Source organism: Geotrypetes seraphini, chromosome 7, assembly GCF_902459505.1.
Source record: "Geotrypetes seraphini chromosome 7, aGeoSer1.1, whole genome shotgun sequence".
NCBI classification, from domain to species: Eukaryota; Metazoa; Chordata; class Amphibia; order Gymnophiona; family Dermophiidae; genus Geotrypetes; species Geotrypetes seraphini.
Genome location: NC_047090.1, coordinates 8006907 through 8022302, shown reverse-complemented (window position 1 = coordinate 8022302; position 15396 = coordinate 8006907). Strand labels below are relative to the sequence as shown.

The 15396-nt window shown below is 43.4% G+C and overlaps 1 protein-coding gene across 7 annotated transcripts in view; it reads right to left on the bottom strand.

The window, feature by feature from the left end:
- C7H12orf4 (chromosome 7 C12orf4 homolog) overlaps positions 1 to 15396 on the bottom strand; it is a 96551-nt gene that overhangs the window by 52627 nt on the left and 28528 nt on the right. For all 7 annotated transcript variants that reach the window (XM_033952027.1, XM_033952031.1, XM_033952029.1 and 4 more), the window contains 2 exons: positions 13339 to 13536; positions 9817 to 9945 (listed from right to left, as the gene is read on the bottom strand). In XM_033952027.1, coding sequence (XP_033807918.1) covers positions 9817 to 9945; positions 13339 to 13536 — 327 coding nt within the window. The remainder of the gene's footprint in view (positions 1 to 9816; positions 9946 to 13338; positions 13537 to 15396) is intronic.

Genomic DNA, 15396 nt, shown 5'->3' with positions numbered 1-15396 from the left:
AATATGTTTGTAACAGCGCTGCTTGTGTGGCATTAGGCTATGTAGTGATCGAAAGAAAAAAACAGACCTTTGCACATTTTTGCACTATATGGTGGGTGTATGAGGAGATTCACATTTCCTGCACAGCTAAGTCCATGTGAAGTTACCTTGTGCTGTATTTGACATCTAGCAAGGTCTCTGTTTGAAAGGAAAGATCTAAACTTAAAAATGAAGTGGCCAGAAGTTATGGTAAAAGCAGATAGTGTAGCTGGTTTTAAGAAAGATTTGGACAAATTCCTGGAGGAAAAGTCCATAATCTGTTATTAAGACATGGGGGAAGTGTCTGCTTGCCCTGGATCGGTAGCATGGAATGTTGCTACTCTTTGGGTTTTGACCAGGTATTAGTGTCCTGGATTGGCTACCATGAGAATGGGCTACTGGGCATGATGGACCATTGGTCTGACCCAGTTAGGCTATTCTTATGTTATGTTCTCATCTGTAGGGGCCTTTGTTTTCACTTCTTATTTTAATGTATTTTTTTTCTGGGAACTTATCAGTGTTTTTTATAATGGGAACAAAAATGGAAGAGAATTAATGTGTGTGGAATGGGGGGTAACTAATTTCTTCAGCTAAATAATTCAATCCACTTCAAACAGACATAGGAGAACTTGTGCACCATTCACACACCCTCCAACCAAAAACGTCAAAAGAAAAAAACTGTTCGACAACCTCCTAGCCATTCGAGCTGCAACACTCGACCCCCAACTCTACAACCAATTGATATCAACCACAGACTGCAAAACCTTCAAAAAGAAATAAAAACCCTTCTATTCAAAAAACACATAAAACCGAACTAACACAATCAGAACTGTCCCAAGCATCACCTGCAACTACTCCATATGTACTTCTAATGTCATGACAATTTAGACATAATTTATGTTATGTTATGTTTGGAATAATGGTTACATATATGAGGTTCAATAAAAGAAAATTTTCACTGCCTGTTTCTATTCTGACCATTTATTCCATTTCATGGTTATTGCAAAAAAAAAAAAAAAAAAAAAAAAATTTTTTACATGGGGGGGGGGGGGGGTGTCAAAAAATGATGGGCCCCGGGTGCCACATACCCTAGGTACGCCACTGCTTAAGGTTTAGATTAGATTAGATTAGATCTTAGAACTTTCCTCAGGGGTTAAAGTTGTTATATTAATGCTTCCACCAAGGGATATTTTTTTTCTTAATTTTTTTTTTAATTACTTCCAAATTGTTTTTACTTATCCAGTTCATTGAAATACAATTGATTATTATTAATCTTTTATCTACAACCAGGTTCACTTTTTCAAATTCCACTCCTTAAACATGTCTGCAAAATGATGGTTTTATTTTATATCTCCTACTTACAAAGTGGCTCACATCAGGTATAGAATTCTCAAATTTAGAAAACCAATATATAGCAGCAGATGCCAAAAATATGCCTACTTTTTCAGTTGGGTATTACAATAATTTAGGGCTCCTTTTACAAAGATGCGCAAGCAGAAAAATTACCATCTGCTTAAAAGCAGGCGGTAGCGGCTAGCACGCACTAAAACCGCTAGCGCACCTTTTATAAAAGGAGCCCTTAGTCTATGAAAAAGATCTAAATGTGGAAAATATAAACATTCGGATAAGACCTAAGAAAAAAGGGGGGGAAAAAAAATCACAGAAATCTAAAAGTCATTTCGTGTTTCCAACTACAGATTCCTGAGTAAGCCCAACTCCAGTGCTTTTACGTAAATATTAGGTCAGTGGGTAACAAGGCATTTTTGTTGAGGGATTGGTTAGAGATTAAACAACCTGATATACTAAGAAGTTTAGGTTCTTTTGCTTTGTTCTGGAAAGTTCTGAAATCTTTTTTGTTTGCTAAGCATTTTGGAAATTAACTATTTCAGTCTACTTTTTCTTGTCAAATTTATGTCTTATATTTTACATTATTGTAAACCGAGTCGAGCTCCTCCTGGTTGATGACTCGGTCTATAAACTAAGTTTTAGTTTAGTTTAGTTTATAAATATGAATGAGTTTCTAGAATTTAGGAAAAAGAGAGATCCAGTTGGATTCTGGAACAATTTAGATTGTGATCACATAGATAACCCAATAAACTTTTTTAAACAGTGGAATCTAATAGTAAGACATTACATTACATTACATTAGTGACTTCTATTCCGCCTGTACCTTGCAGTTCTAAGCGGAGTACATTAGAAGATGGCTGGACATTTCCAGGAAGTTACAATTTAGGGCTAGTTACATAGTAGAGGCTTTGAGGAGCAACTGAGGATAGATAGAAATAAGAGGATTGAATTTAGGGAAGTTGCAGTTTAGGGGCTGGTTACATAATTGAGTTACAAGAGTGGTAGGAAGACAACGGGGAGATTGCAGGGAAGGTGAGGAGAACTCTATAGATTTTTTGAATAGCAGAGTTTTGAGTTCTTTTCGAAATGATTTAAAGTCACTTGTTGCTGTCAGCAGGTTGGAAATAGATAGGTCCAATTTCGCTGCCTGCATCGCTAGGAGGCCATCATACATCTTCTTGCGCTGATTACCCTTGAGTGGTGGGTAGGAGAATGGGGTCTGGATTCTCCTTAGTCTGGATGTGAGGTTTCGATTTAGGCGGTTATGTAGGTAGGTAGGTGTAATTCCTTTTATTGCTTTGAATAATAGACATAAAAATTTAAATTGAATTTGAGCTCGTACGGTAGCCAGTGTGAGTCTAGGTAGGCATTGGTGATAGGGTCAAATTTTCCAAGTGAGTAGATCAGTCTGAGGGCTGTATTTTGAATGGTCTGTAGTTGTTTTATCAAGTTTTTGGGGCATGATAGGTAGAGGATATTGCAGTAGTCCAATAGTCCTAGGACAATGGACAAGCCCCTTTGCAAAAAAGAGAGAACATAAGAACATAAGAAATGCCTTCACCGAATCAGACCCTTGGTCCATCCAGTCCGGTGACCCGCACACGCGGAGGCCCAACTAGGTGCTTCATATTGAGGCCTTGTTTACCTGTATCCCTCAATGTGATTTGCAAGGAGGTATGCATCCAACTTGCCCTTGAATCCTATAATGGAGGTCTCCGTCACAACCTCCTCCGGGAGAGCGTTCCAAGTGTCCATCACTCGCTGTGCGAAACAGAACTTCCTGACATTTGTCCTGGGCCTGTCGCCTCTCAATTTCAGTACATGACCTCTCGTCCGAGTCACATTTGACAACGTGAATAACGATGCATCTTGCTGGATTTTATCTAGTCCTTTTAGTATTTTAAAAGTCTCTATCATATCTCCACGCATTCTTCTTTTCTCTAGAGTGAACAAGCTCAGTTTTCTGAGGCGTTCTTTGTAGCTCAAATTTCCCATACCTTTTACTAGCTTTGTAGCTTGCCTCTGTACCCTTTCCAGCAGGGTTATATCCTTCTTCAGGTAGGGAGACCAATGCTGGATACAATACTCCAGGTGTGGCCTGACCATTGCTCTGTAAAGCGGCATTATGACGTTAGCCGATCTACTTATAGACTTCCACTTCAGGTGATCGAGGCAAGCAGCGTGCCTGATTTTAAGAAGAAATGGGATCGTCACGTGGGATCTCTGCACAGAGTTAAATAGGGGAGGGTCATTGGGGTGGGCAGACTAGATGGGCCGCGGCCCTTATCTGCCGTCTTTTTCTATGTTTCTATGTTTACTTGTGATTCCCTTCTCAACTGAATTAATGACTCTAAAACGAGCAGGAAGGAAACATCAAACTGAGGAATTAAGAATAACATGGAGAAAAGTGATCTCTTTTTATAAAAGCAGACCAACAGAAATGAGACAGGATTAGTATTCTGAACTTACAAGAACCGATGCTAGCGACACTAACCCCCTCTTTTACAAAGGTGCGCTAAGCATTTCTAGCGCGCGCTAAAAGCTAACGTGTCCATAGACTAACATGCACATGTTAGCGTTTAGCGCACCTTTGTAAAAAGGAGCCCTAAAAGATTATTCAGATGAATAAAGAAATTAAATAACACTAAACATTTGACTAACTTTCCTATTAAAAACCACCGACTGATCAACAATTAGCTTGTCAAAGATATAAAAGCACAATTCCCACCTGTTTCAGCAGGCTGAAGGCTAGAGACCATTTCATTTGCAGACAGGATATGCTACTGGCAGCCCACTACAGGCCGCACTTAACCCTGAACATTTACACAAGCAGAAAAGAACAGGTCTATTTTCGGGAGCAGTCGAGCACCAGCAATCAGAAAACACAGTGGTGACAACCAAGATAAAATTAGTACCTTGGGACCACAAGGTCAATTTTGTAGGTGTCATCAGGAAGTAAGGCAAGAACCCCTGACAAGTTCCCTCAGGTCACTGGGATTGAGTTACCAGGGGGTGCTTCCTGAAGGAAAAGTCGCTTCTTTAAATACCTGCATGAACCCACTCCTATGACTGACTCACCACAGCCCACAAAGAGAGTTCTGACTAGGACACAACAACCTCGATAGAAGCAGTAGTAGTTCCGGAAAGATCTATGTAGACACACGTGTTTCTTCTGCACAAACATACATCAAATGCTCTGTAAACTTTCCAACAACTTTGCATAAAATGTAAGTCACTTTCTTAAAAATAAACCGTTTATGGCCTTTTCCCTTCCAGCTGGCTAGAATAGCATAGAGCAACAAAAGAAATGGACCCTCTTCACTCCACAAAAAACACACAAGGAAACAAAAAATTGTGGAGAGTTGATGTCCAAGGTGAAGGCTTTATTAAAACAAACACGTAATCCACATAAATACATCTAGGGCCAGAACCTCTAGAAACACGGACCCTACACGGTCCGTGTTTCGACACAATTGTCTTCTTCAGGGGTCCTATACACATTTTATCCAAAGGACCCCTGAAGAAGACAATTGTGTCAAAACATGGCCCGTGTAGGGTCCGTGTTTCTAGAGGTTCTGGCCCTAGATGTATTTACGTGTTTGTTTTAATAAATCCTTCACCTTGGACAATTTTTTATTTTCTAGAATTGCATATAGTGCAGCTTACAAATTTTTTAAATAAATAAATCATTTGTGGGCTATGTTATTCAAACAGTTACAGCATGACCCTTAAAACTGTTCCCGCTTGAAGTACAATAAGGCAGATATGCAGAAGAAGAAATGCACTCCTGAATACTGCGGAGATGGGGGCTTCCATGTACCTTTCTGTGGTTTAACATTCATACAACCCTGCAGAAATCCTAACTGAATGTCATTATAAAAGACAACAAAAAACCTACATAACCAACACACAATTCCCAGGCTCTGAAGTCAGTGGAGCTGTATCAAATGAAGAAATTAGGTTCTTATCTGCTAATTTTCTTTCTTTTAGTCCCTCAGGACCGGCACAAAAACGGATGGGTTTATGTTCCTCTGCCAGCAGGTGGCGACAGACATTGACTTTTGCCTGTAGTAAAAGTAGGCTGTGCTGTCCCATCTACAATCAGTCTGACGAATAGCCAAGCAGCACTAACTAAGAACTTAATAACTGAACTATAAACACCAATGGCACTCAAATGGAAAACACTGTAGCATATTGATTAGAACTTTCAAAAACGTCTCCGCTGCTCGCCAATTATGACAGATGAACCAAACGCCGCTGTTCTTTTAATCTCCTCTAACAACCCAGACAAAAAGATACTGCAGAAAAAAAAAGTACTCTTTGCGCAAAACTCCGAATAAAAAACAACAGGGCAGGGTCTGAGCCGGTCTGAAGGGACTAAAAGAAAGAAAATTAGCAGGTAAGAACCTAATTTTTTTCTTCTTTATCGTCCCTCCACACTGGCACAGAAACTGATGGGACGTACCAAAGTAGTACCCATCATGGGTGGGACCCCCGACAAACATAAGAGCCACTACAAGAACACGCTTACCAAACAACGCCTCCCGACGCGCCTGAACGACCACACGGTTGTGTCACACAAAAGAATGGCGAGAAGACCAAACCGCAGCTTTACAGATATCCACCGGAAGTATAAGAGAAGACTCAGCCCAAGAAGCTGCCTGGCCTTGAGTGGAATGAGCTTTTAGAAATTCTGGAATAGGCTTCTTCTGAAGAAGGTACGCTGAAGCGATACCATCCTTGATCCATTGCGCAATGGTAGCCTTACAAAAAGATGATCTAATTTCTGGAAATCCTGAGTCCGCTGAACATAAGAGTGAAGGACTCTACCAACATCTAACTTGTTCAACTGTTTCTACTCCAAAGAGTCTTTCTAACTACCCAACACTGGTAGGTCCACAAACTGGTTGACATTCGGCAGAAAAGAGGGAACCGGCCGCAGAACAACCCGCTCCCTAGAGAACTCCCGGAAGGGAGGCCTACACAAAAAGGCCTGCAGTTCGGAAACACATCTCGCAAAAGTAATGCCACCAGGAAGACCGCCTTAAGAGTAAGACCCTGCAATTGTATATTTGACCTCTGCTTTTTATCTGTTATGTACTTGGTCTTATAAGACTGTATGTATTTTAAATTGTGTATGTGTATTGTGAGCTGCTTTGGTAAAAAGGCAGATTATAAATGTTTTAAAAAAATAAATAAAATAAATAAAAATGTGCAGGAGCAAAGAGACTCAAAAGGAGGTGCACGAGCAAGGAAAGAACCAGATTGAGATCCCAGGCTGGAACCAAACGCCAAACTGGAGGATGGAGCAAGTTTGCTGCTCTGAAAAAGCTAATCACATCCAGAGAAGAGGCCAAATGCCGACCATGCAACAAACTGCGAAATGTAGACAAAGCCGCAAGCTGAACTCGGAGGACCAGGCAAAGCCCCTGTCCAGACCATCCTGAAAGAACTCCAAGATGCGAGGCAAAGAAGTGCGAAAGGGAACCATGCCACACGTGGAACACCACTCCTCAAAGAGACATCAAACTCGCACATAAGCCCGAGAGGTGGACAGTCTCTGGGAACCCAAGAGGGTGGAGATCACCTTATCTGAATAACCTTTTTTACTTACTTTCCCTTTCAAGAGCCAAGCCTTAAGACAAAAGAGACATGGATTGAACATTGAAATGAGACCCTGTGTCAGAAGATCGGGCAAGAGGGGCAGCGGAAGAGGATCTGCCAGGAGAAGACGAATCAGATTTGCATACCAGTCCTGAGCCACCAGGATCACGCGGCCAATGTGACGAGCAATGTGAAAAAGGATTCCGCCCACCATTGGCCATGGGAAAAAAACATATAGGAGGCTGTCTGTCAGCCAAGTCTGCACCAGAGCATCAAGCCTCTTGGCCTGGAAATCTCTGCACCGACTGAAGAACCTTGGCACTTTGGCATTGACACCCATGGCCATCAGGTCCATGACCAGCTGGCCCCAAGCCTGCACAATCAACACAAAGGCTGCGGGACTGAAACACCACTCGCCAGGATCTAGCATGTGACGACTGCGAAAGTCCGCCTTAACATTTTCCACTCCTATGTGGGAAGCCGAGATGTCCAGAAGATGAGTCTGTGCCCAAGCCATGAGCAGAGAAGCCTCCTGTGCCACCAGACGACTCTTGGTTCCCCCCTAATGATTGATGTAAGCCACCGATGTGGCATGTTCTGAGAGAACCCGAAGTGACTTGCCCTCCAGCACTGTCTGGAACACTAGCAATGCTAACTGGTTGGCTTTGGTCTCCAGAACATTGATTGACCAGGACGCCTCCTCCGGAGACTACTGCCTTGAGTGACTGAGACATTGAGCTCCCCAACCGAGGAGACTGGCATCCATAATAACCACTGTCCACTGACGCTGATCCAGATTCACTCCTTGCACCAGATTAGAAGACTGTAGCCACCAGCGGAGGCTGCGACAAACTAACCCCTGAAGAGGAACGGAAGAGTTCAGATTGTGCATCTGAGGTGACCACTACCGAAGAAGAGAATACTGAAGTGGGCACATGTGAACCCGAGCCCACCTGACCACATCCAGGGAGGCTGTCAATTACCCCAAGACCTGTAGAAAATCCTGTGCCCAAGGACACCAACAATCCATCAGGAAGTGAATGTGACTGCAACTTGCACACTTGTGCATCTGGAAGGAAGACTCTCCCTAGACAGGTGTCGAAGAGAACTCCAAGGTACTCCAGAGTCTCCATGTGAAAAGAAGGAGCCTGGAGCGCCCTATTGACATCCTCCAGATCCAAGATGGACCATAAATTCCCCTCTTTATTGCCTGAGGGAGCACTGGGACCACCACTTTGAGGTCAAGAAACTTTTGCAGCGTTTGACGAAAAGCCTGCTTCTTCCAAGCTGCCTGACAAGGAGGAGAGGAAACAATCTGGCAAGGACCAGGAAAACTCCAGAGCATAACCGTCCTGAATCACTTCCAGGATCCACTGATTAGTTGTGGTCTCGGCCCACCCCTGATAAAACTCCTGCAACTGGGCTCCCACCGGCACCAGGGGAAGGGCTCAAAAGGAGTCACTGGGCGGGTGGCAAAGGGGCCTACAAAGGAGTCACGACCCTCCCCAGCAGTGGCTTTCCCCATGTCTTTCTCAATAACAGACTAAAAACTTTTCCTCGAGGAAATTGTCCAAACTTTTCTTAAAACCTCTTACCACAACCTTTGGCAATACGTTCCAGAGTTTTATTATTCTCTGAGTGAAGAAATATTTCCTCCTGTTGGTTTTAAAAGTATTTCCCTGTAACTTCATCGAGTGTCCCCTAGTCTTTGTCATTTTTGACGGAGTGAAAAATCGATCCATTTGTACCCATTCTACTGCACTCAGGATTTTGTAGACTTCAATCATATCTACCCTCAGCCGTCTCTTTTCCAAGCTGAAGAGCCCTAACCTTTTTAGTCTTTCCTCATACAAGAGGAGTTCCATCCTCTTTATTCTTGGTCGCTATTCTTTGAACCTTTTCTAGTACAGCTATATGTTTCTTGAGATAAGGAGATCAGAACTGAACGCAATACTCCAGGTGAGGTCGCACCATGGAGCATTATAGACATAGAGGCATTATAAACATTTTTAGTCTTGTAAATCACCTCTTTTTAAAAATAATTCCTAGCATCTTGTTTCTTTATTTGGCTGCTACCGCAAAATGACACCCAGATCCTTTTCTTGGGCGCTAAACCCCAAGGTGGACCCTAGCATCTGGTAACTGATTCAGGTTATTCTTCCCAATATGCATCACTTTGCATATTTTGTCCACATTCAATTTCATCTGCCACTTGGACTCCCAGTCTTCCAATTTCCTATGGTCCACCTGCACTTTTTCACAATCCGCATGCGTTTTTAACAACTTTGAACAGTTTAGGGCTCCTTTTACAAAGCTGCGCTAAATTTCTGCACATGCTAGATGCTAACGCCAGCATTGAGCTGGCGTTAGTTCTAGCTGCGTAGCGCGGGTTTAGCGTGCTAAAATTCTGCGTGCGCTGAAAACTCTATCACAGTTTTGTAAAAGGAGCCCTTAGTGTCATCTGCAAATTTAATGGCCTCACTCGTCGTTCCAATTTCCAGATCATTTATAAATAAGTTAAATAGCACAGGTCTCAGTACAGACCCCTGTGGCACTCCACTGTGTACTCTCCTCCATTGAGAAAAATGGCCATTTAACCCTACCCTCTGTTTTCTGTCCGATAATCAACTCCTAATCCACCACTGAACTTTTACCACCTATCCCATGACTCTTTAATTTTCTCAGGAGCCTCTCATGAGGAACTTTGTCAAAAGCTTTCTGAAAATCTAGTCACCCTGGATGAGGATCTTGGTTAATTAAGGAGAGAAAGTCAGTCTCGGCATACCTAACCCATCTCCCCCTGTGCACAGTGTGATGGTGTCTCTCTCCAGGCATGCTGACACTTACCCTGCTGCAGTTTCCACTTTCTGCTACTTTGTGCTCTGGCATAGAGAACAACCTGCTGAACCACCTCCAGCTGCTCCTGAAGCTGAGGGAAATGGAAATCCGCACATTCCTGACAGACCGTTGCAAAGTCTAGGAAACCAAAATCACACAGATGTAATGGGTCTTTATGAAAATAAAACTAGGTGACACTACCCCAAGCAGAGCACAAACTGAAGAAGAAACCAAGTGGGGAGTGGGACAGTACACATCAACCTTGAAAACAACAAGGGAGAGTGTGGCGCAGTGGTTAAAGCTACAGCCTCAGCACCCTGAGGTTATGGGTTCAAACCCACGCTGCTCCTTGTGACCCTGGGCAAGTCACTTAATCCCCCCATTGCCCCAGGTACATTAGATAAAATTGTGAGCCCACCAGGACAGACAGGGAAAATGCTTGAGTACCTGAATAAATTCATGTAAACTGTTCTGAGCTCCCTTCGGAGAATGGTATAGCAAATTGAATAAATAAATAATATCAACTCAAATAAAACACACATATATCAATACATGAATATAAAGTCCTTTGTCTTGATGACCCGATACTGTCCGTGTTTCGGCCTCCAAAAGGAAGCCTGCCTCAGGGGTGTAGTGGATAGTCTGAAAAATGCACATGGTATGAATGTAAAAGAAACAACATCAATAAGATCACTAAAATGCAAATCGCAAGACAGCAAAAACATGATCAACACCAAATAAACATAAATCAGTATATACTTAAAATGATAAAAAAAGCATAAGTACCCATGGTTTCTTTGCAATTATAGCAGCGTGCCCCATGTTTCTTGTCGAATTCTTCCTCATACTTCCATTTTTCTACGAGTCCTCACTACACGCAAGTGCAAGCGTGATGTTTAGAGGTAGATTTCCAGCTCATATTTTGAAGGTCACTTGTATCTGTATGCATATTTATTCATTTATACATATTTTTATAGATGAGAACCGTAGACCCTCTGTCTCTTGGCATCTGGCACTATATATTGCTTTTCTTATAGCTTCATCTTAAATTTCATTCACTGAGAGGACCTCTTTATCCTTTCTTGTTAGTGGCTTTGCATGCACATGTGTATATCCTCTATAATAAAATCCTGGTGTGTCCCCTGACAGCATGCTGTGTCCCTCCGTGCCAAATTCCATTTTTGAACACGGAGACAGGGAACACGCCGGCGACTCCCCTCTCCCGCCCTCACGCACTAACTGCTGCCGCTGCTCCTCTTCAAAGCAGCCCTGCTGAGGATCACGGCCGGCGGTAACAAACCTCACAGGTCGCTCTGCACCTCGGTAGCACGTTTCCTCTGACGCACGGGATCGCGTCAGAGGGAACGTGCTATTGAAGTGCAGAGCGGCCTGCAAGGTTTGTTACAGCCGGCCGCGATCCTCAGCAGGGCTGCTTTGAAGAGGAGGGCAGATGCGAATGGACCAGGAAGTCAGATGGGAGCATGTAAGGGGTGCTGCTGGAAGGGGGAGCAGGGAAGAGTTGCTGCTGGACAAGGGGGGGAGGTAACAGAAAGGGAGAAGGCCTACTGCTGGACAGAGAGAGCAAGGAAGAGGTGCTGCTGGACAGGGGGAGAGGTAACAGGAAGGGAGAAGGCCTACTGCTGGACTGAGGGGAGCAGGGAAGGGGTGATTCTGGACATGGGGGAGGTAAAAGAAAGGAAGAAGGAAAGGGGTGGTGGTGGACAGCCGAGGAAAGAGAAAGACAGACAGACAGACACATCTATTCTAGCACCCGTTAATGTAACGGGCTTAAAGACTAGTGTATGTATATGTATATATATATATATATATATATATATACTTTGAAAACACTTAGGGGTCCTTTTACTAAGGTGTGCTAGTACTTCTTAGCGCGCTGAATGCTAACGCATCCATAGGACATAACAGACGCGTTTGCATTTAGCGCCTGCTAATTTTTAGCACGCACTAAGATGCACTAGCGCGCCTTAGCAAAAGGACCCCTTAGTTCTCTATTGAAGCCCCTTTTTTTTACATTACTTTGATTCTTTTTCATAGTTTTTGATTCAAATACAACAGCACCATCTTGTGGGTAGGTTCAGCATGTTCTTGTTAGCACATACTATGCGGTGGGGGTTTAACGCGCGTAATACTGCACGTTAAACCGCCTGCCGCGCTAGCCGCTAACGCCTGCACTGAGCAGGTGTTAGTTTTTTAGCCGGCCGTGGGGGTTAGCGCGTGATGAAATGTCCGACGCGCTAGCCCCGCTAGTGCGGCTTGATAAAAGGACCCCTTTGTTTACAATGTCCTTTTATCTTTTCTATGATTTTTGGATTCTGCCCTCCTTTAGAATTTCTAAGTGCTCATTTCTATCCATATTTATTGTCTTTACAATAAAATTTGTTTTACATTTATTTTTGTTCCATAGATAACTATCTTTATATTTATGCTGTTTTATGATTTGTTTTCATGTTGATTTGATGATTACCTCTATATTATGATTTTTATCCTTTTTTATGATGCGTATTTTCATCATTTTAAGTATATATTGATTTATGTTTATTTGGTGTTGATCATGTTTTTGCTGTCTTGCGATTTGCATTTTAGTGATCTTATTGATGTTGTTTCTTTTACATTCATACCATGTGCATTTTTCAGACTATCCACTACGCCCCTGAGGCAGGCTTCCTTTTGGAGGCCAAAACACGGACCATGTCGGGTCTTCAAGACAAAGGACTTTATATGTGTGTATTTTATTTGAGTTTATATTACTGAAACTTATTGTCTTCAAGGTAGATGTCTCATTCTCCGCTTGGTTTCTTCTTCTCTTTATGTGCACAAACACATCATGATGTGGAACTTTGGCCTGATCTCTAGGTACATTCATTTCAGGTAAAAAGCTCTCCAAAAGATTCGGCACAATTTTTTTTTTGTACAATTTTGTCCTTCTCAGGAGATGGTGGAGTCCTACTCAGAACTATTTCATAATTGCGCAACCAACCATGCAAATTTTTCAGCTAGTGTCACAAAAAAATCTTAAACCTGTCCCTTATACAGATCATCCCCATCACATCACCATTTTGATAAACAAAAGCAGCAGCAAGATGCTGTGAAAACAACTCGCTCCAGCCATAGGTTACTAAAATACATAGCTAGGTGAAACAACCCCACGCAGAGAGTGGGGAGTAGTGGTTAGAGCCATAGCCTTAGCACCTAGAGGTTGTGGGTTCAAACCCTGCACTGCTCCTTGTGACCTTGGACAAGTCACTTAATCCCCCCCATTGCCCCAGGCACATTAGATAGATTGTGAGCCCACTGGGACAGTACCTGATTTGTAACCCGTTCTGAATTCCTTTGGGAGGACAGGCTAAAAAAAAACAAAAAACCCCCAAATAAATCTATTTTCCTGTGAACTGAAAACCTAAAATGTCCTCCCCTCTAGTTATCACTAGCATAATGATCTGTCTTGCTTGCTAGTTGTCGATTCTGGCCCCTCCTGGCTAGAGGGGTCAATTCCCTCTCTTACTCCATTACCTCTCTTGATGCCACTGTAGGAATTGATGCGATTATCCACCAGAAGGACCAGGCCGCACAGGGAGGATGAGTAGAGGGACAGTGCAGTCTGCAGTCTGTGTAACTTCATGCCACTGTGGCGATTCCGCTGATGCTTGCAGAAGTCGAGCATGTCTGCTCTGAGCAGTCTCAAGTTATGCATGGTCTTCAGCTGTGCTCCTGGGGGCAAGACATACACATACAAAGAAATCAAAACTCTACTTTTCAAAAAATTTATCCAGATATCTTAACCCAACCCTTCCCCCTCCTCCTAGATAAATTCTCCCCCAAAACCTCCACTTAAATAATCTCTTCCTCCCCAAAACACCAACCAAGTATTCAGATCCCTGAAATGTAACGTAATCTTATTTGTACTCTAACTGTAATCTATTTGTTATATCACATAGTAACGTACAGTCAATTTAATATCCAATTTGCAAGTTCTTCCGGAATTAATCCAGCTACCTCTCCTCCCTTGTAACCAAAAAAAAAACAACAACCAATACTGTTGTAACTTCACTGGAAATGTCCAGTTAGCTCTTTTGTAATCCGCCTTGAACTGCAAGGTATAGGCAGAATAGAAGTCCCTAATGTAATGTAACATACAGCCTTTGGCCAAAAGAAACCTTCAGTCCAAAGCAAAATCAAGTGCCTTCCACCTCTACGGATGAAATGCCAGTTAATTCAAGGAAATCAGCTTTTCAAGTGGTTGGAACCATAACTTTGGGAATTAAGATCCTAAATTGTTCCCTTTGAAAACAGGGCCAAGTTGTTAAAGTTAGGATCCCAAAAAAATCAGGAGGCTATAGGAAAACGAAAGGAGGCAGTTTTAACGTTGAGGGGAAAAAAATGTTTGCTGTGCAGTGCTGAGCCGGGTCTAGGACGTTGAATCGGCCACGATGAATCGACCATGGCAGCACCCATTGCCCCCCCATGTAGCTGACCTCTTGTGTGGGGGGGAGCTATGCCCCCACACCTCCCCCAAAGAAGGAGTGCTCCCCACATCCCCCCCAAAGTCAACCACAGCAGCACCCAGAGCCCCCCCACATCCCTCCCATAAACCTAACCTCTTGTGGGGGTGCTATGATTCCCCAACCCCCATGCTGAGGAATCTTATTAATTTGTATTTGTATTTATTTATATCCCACCTTTCCCAAGGTGGGTCACAATGAAATACATGCATAAGAAAAATCACATACATAAGAACATAGCATAAGAATAGCCTTCCTGGGTCAGACCAATGGTCTATCAAGCCCAGTAGCTCGTTCTCACGGTGGCCAATCCAGGTCACTAGTACCTGGCCAAAACCCAAGATGAAACATCAATACAACATAATAATAATAATGTAAAGCCTCCTAAAATTTCAAAGAGGCTACCAGCGCCTCAGAACAAAAAACTTTAAATCCAATCCCATATTTCATCTTACAGAAAAGATATTTCTTAAACGTTTTCCTGAAACTACTCAAATTTGTTTGCTGCCGTAAATAACCTGGGAGCTTATTCCACCCCCGAGGACCCACGCACAAAAACATGTGAGCTCTAGACACAGCTAGCCGCAGTTGTTTCACTTTTGAAATATGCAGGTCAGCGTGAGTCACCGAACGCAACATACGCTGCGGTTCACATGGCAGAATGCTATGTATCAAGTGCCTCGGGCATGACTAATCATATATAATAAAACGCTAAGCGCGCATGCGCACTCGCACCGCATGTGCCCCGATCTGTCGCAGTGGCACAAGTGCGCATGCGCGCCAGTCAAGCTTCCCTGCTCTCCACCTCACAATATGGCCCTACCGGCCGAAGTGTCTTTAGACGCTGCCACGGCAAGGCAGTGCGGAGCGGCGGCTGCCGGGAGGAGGCCACGGCGGCTAGCACCCCCTGCCCTCTTCGTCGCAGCTTAGGAGAGACGTGGCAGTGCAAGGCCTGGACGTCACCGCCGCGCGATGCGATGCCTGCGTGCTGCAGTAGGGACTCTAGAGGAAGTGGCTAGAAGTGCAGACACCAGCTCCCCGCAACACGGCAGAGTGAACTCACGCTGCC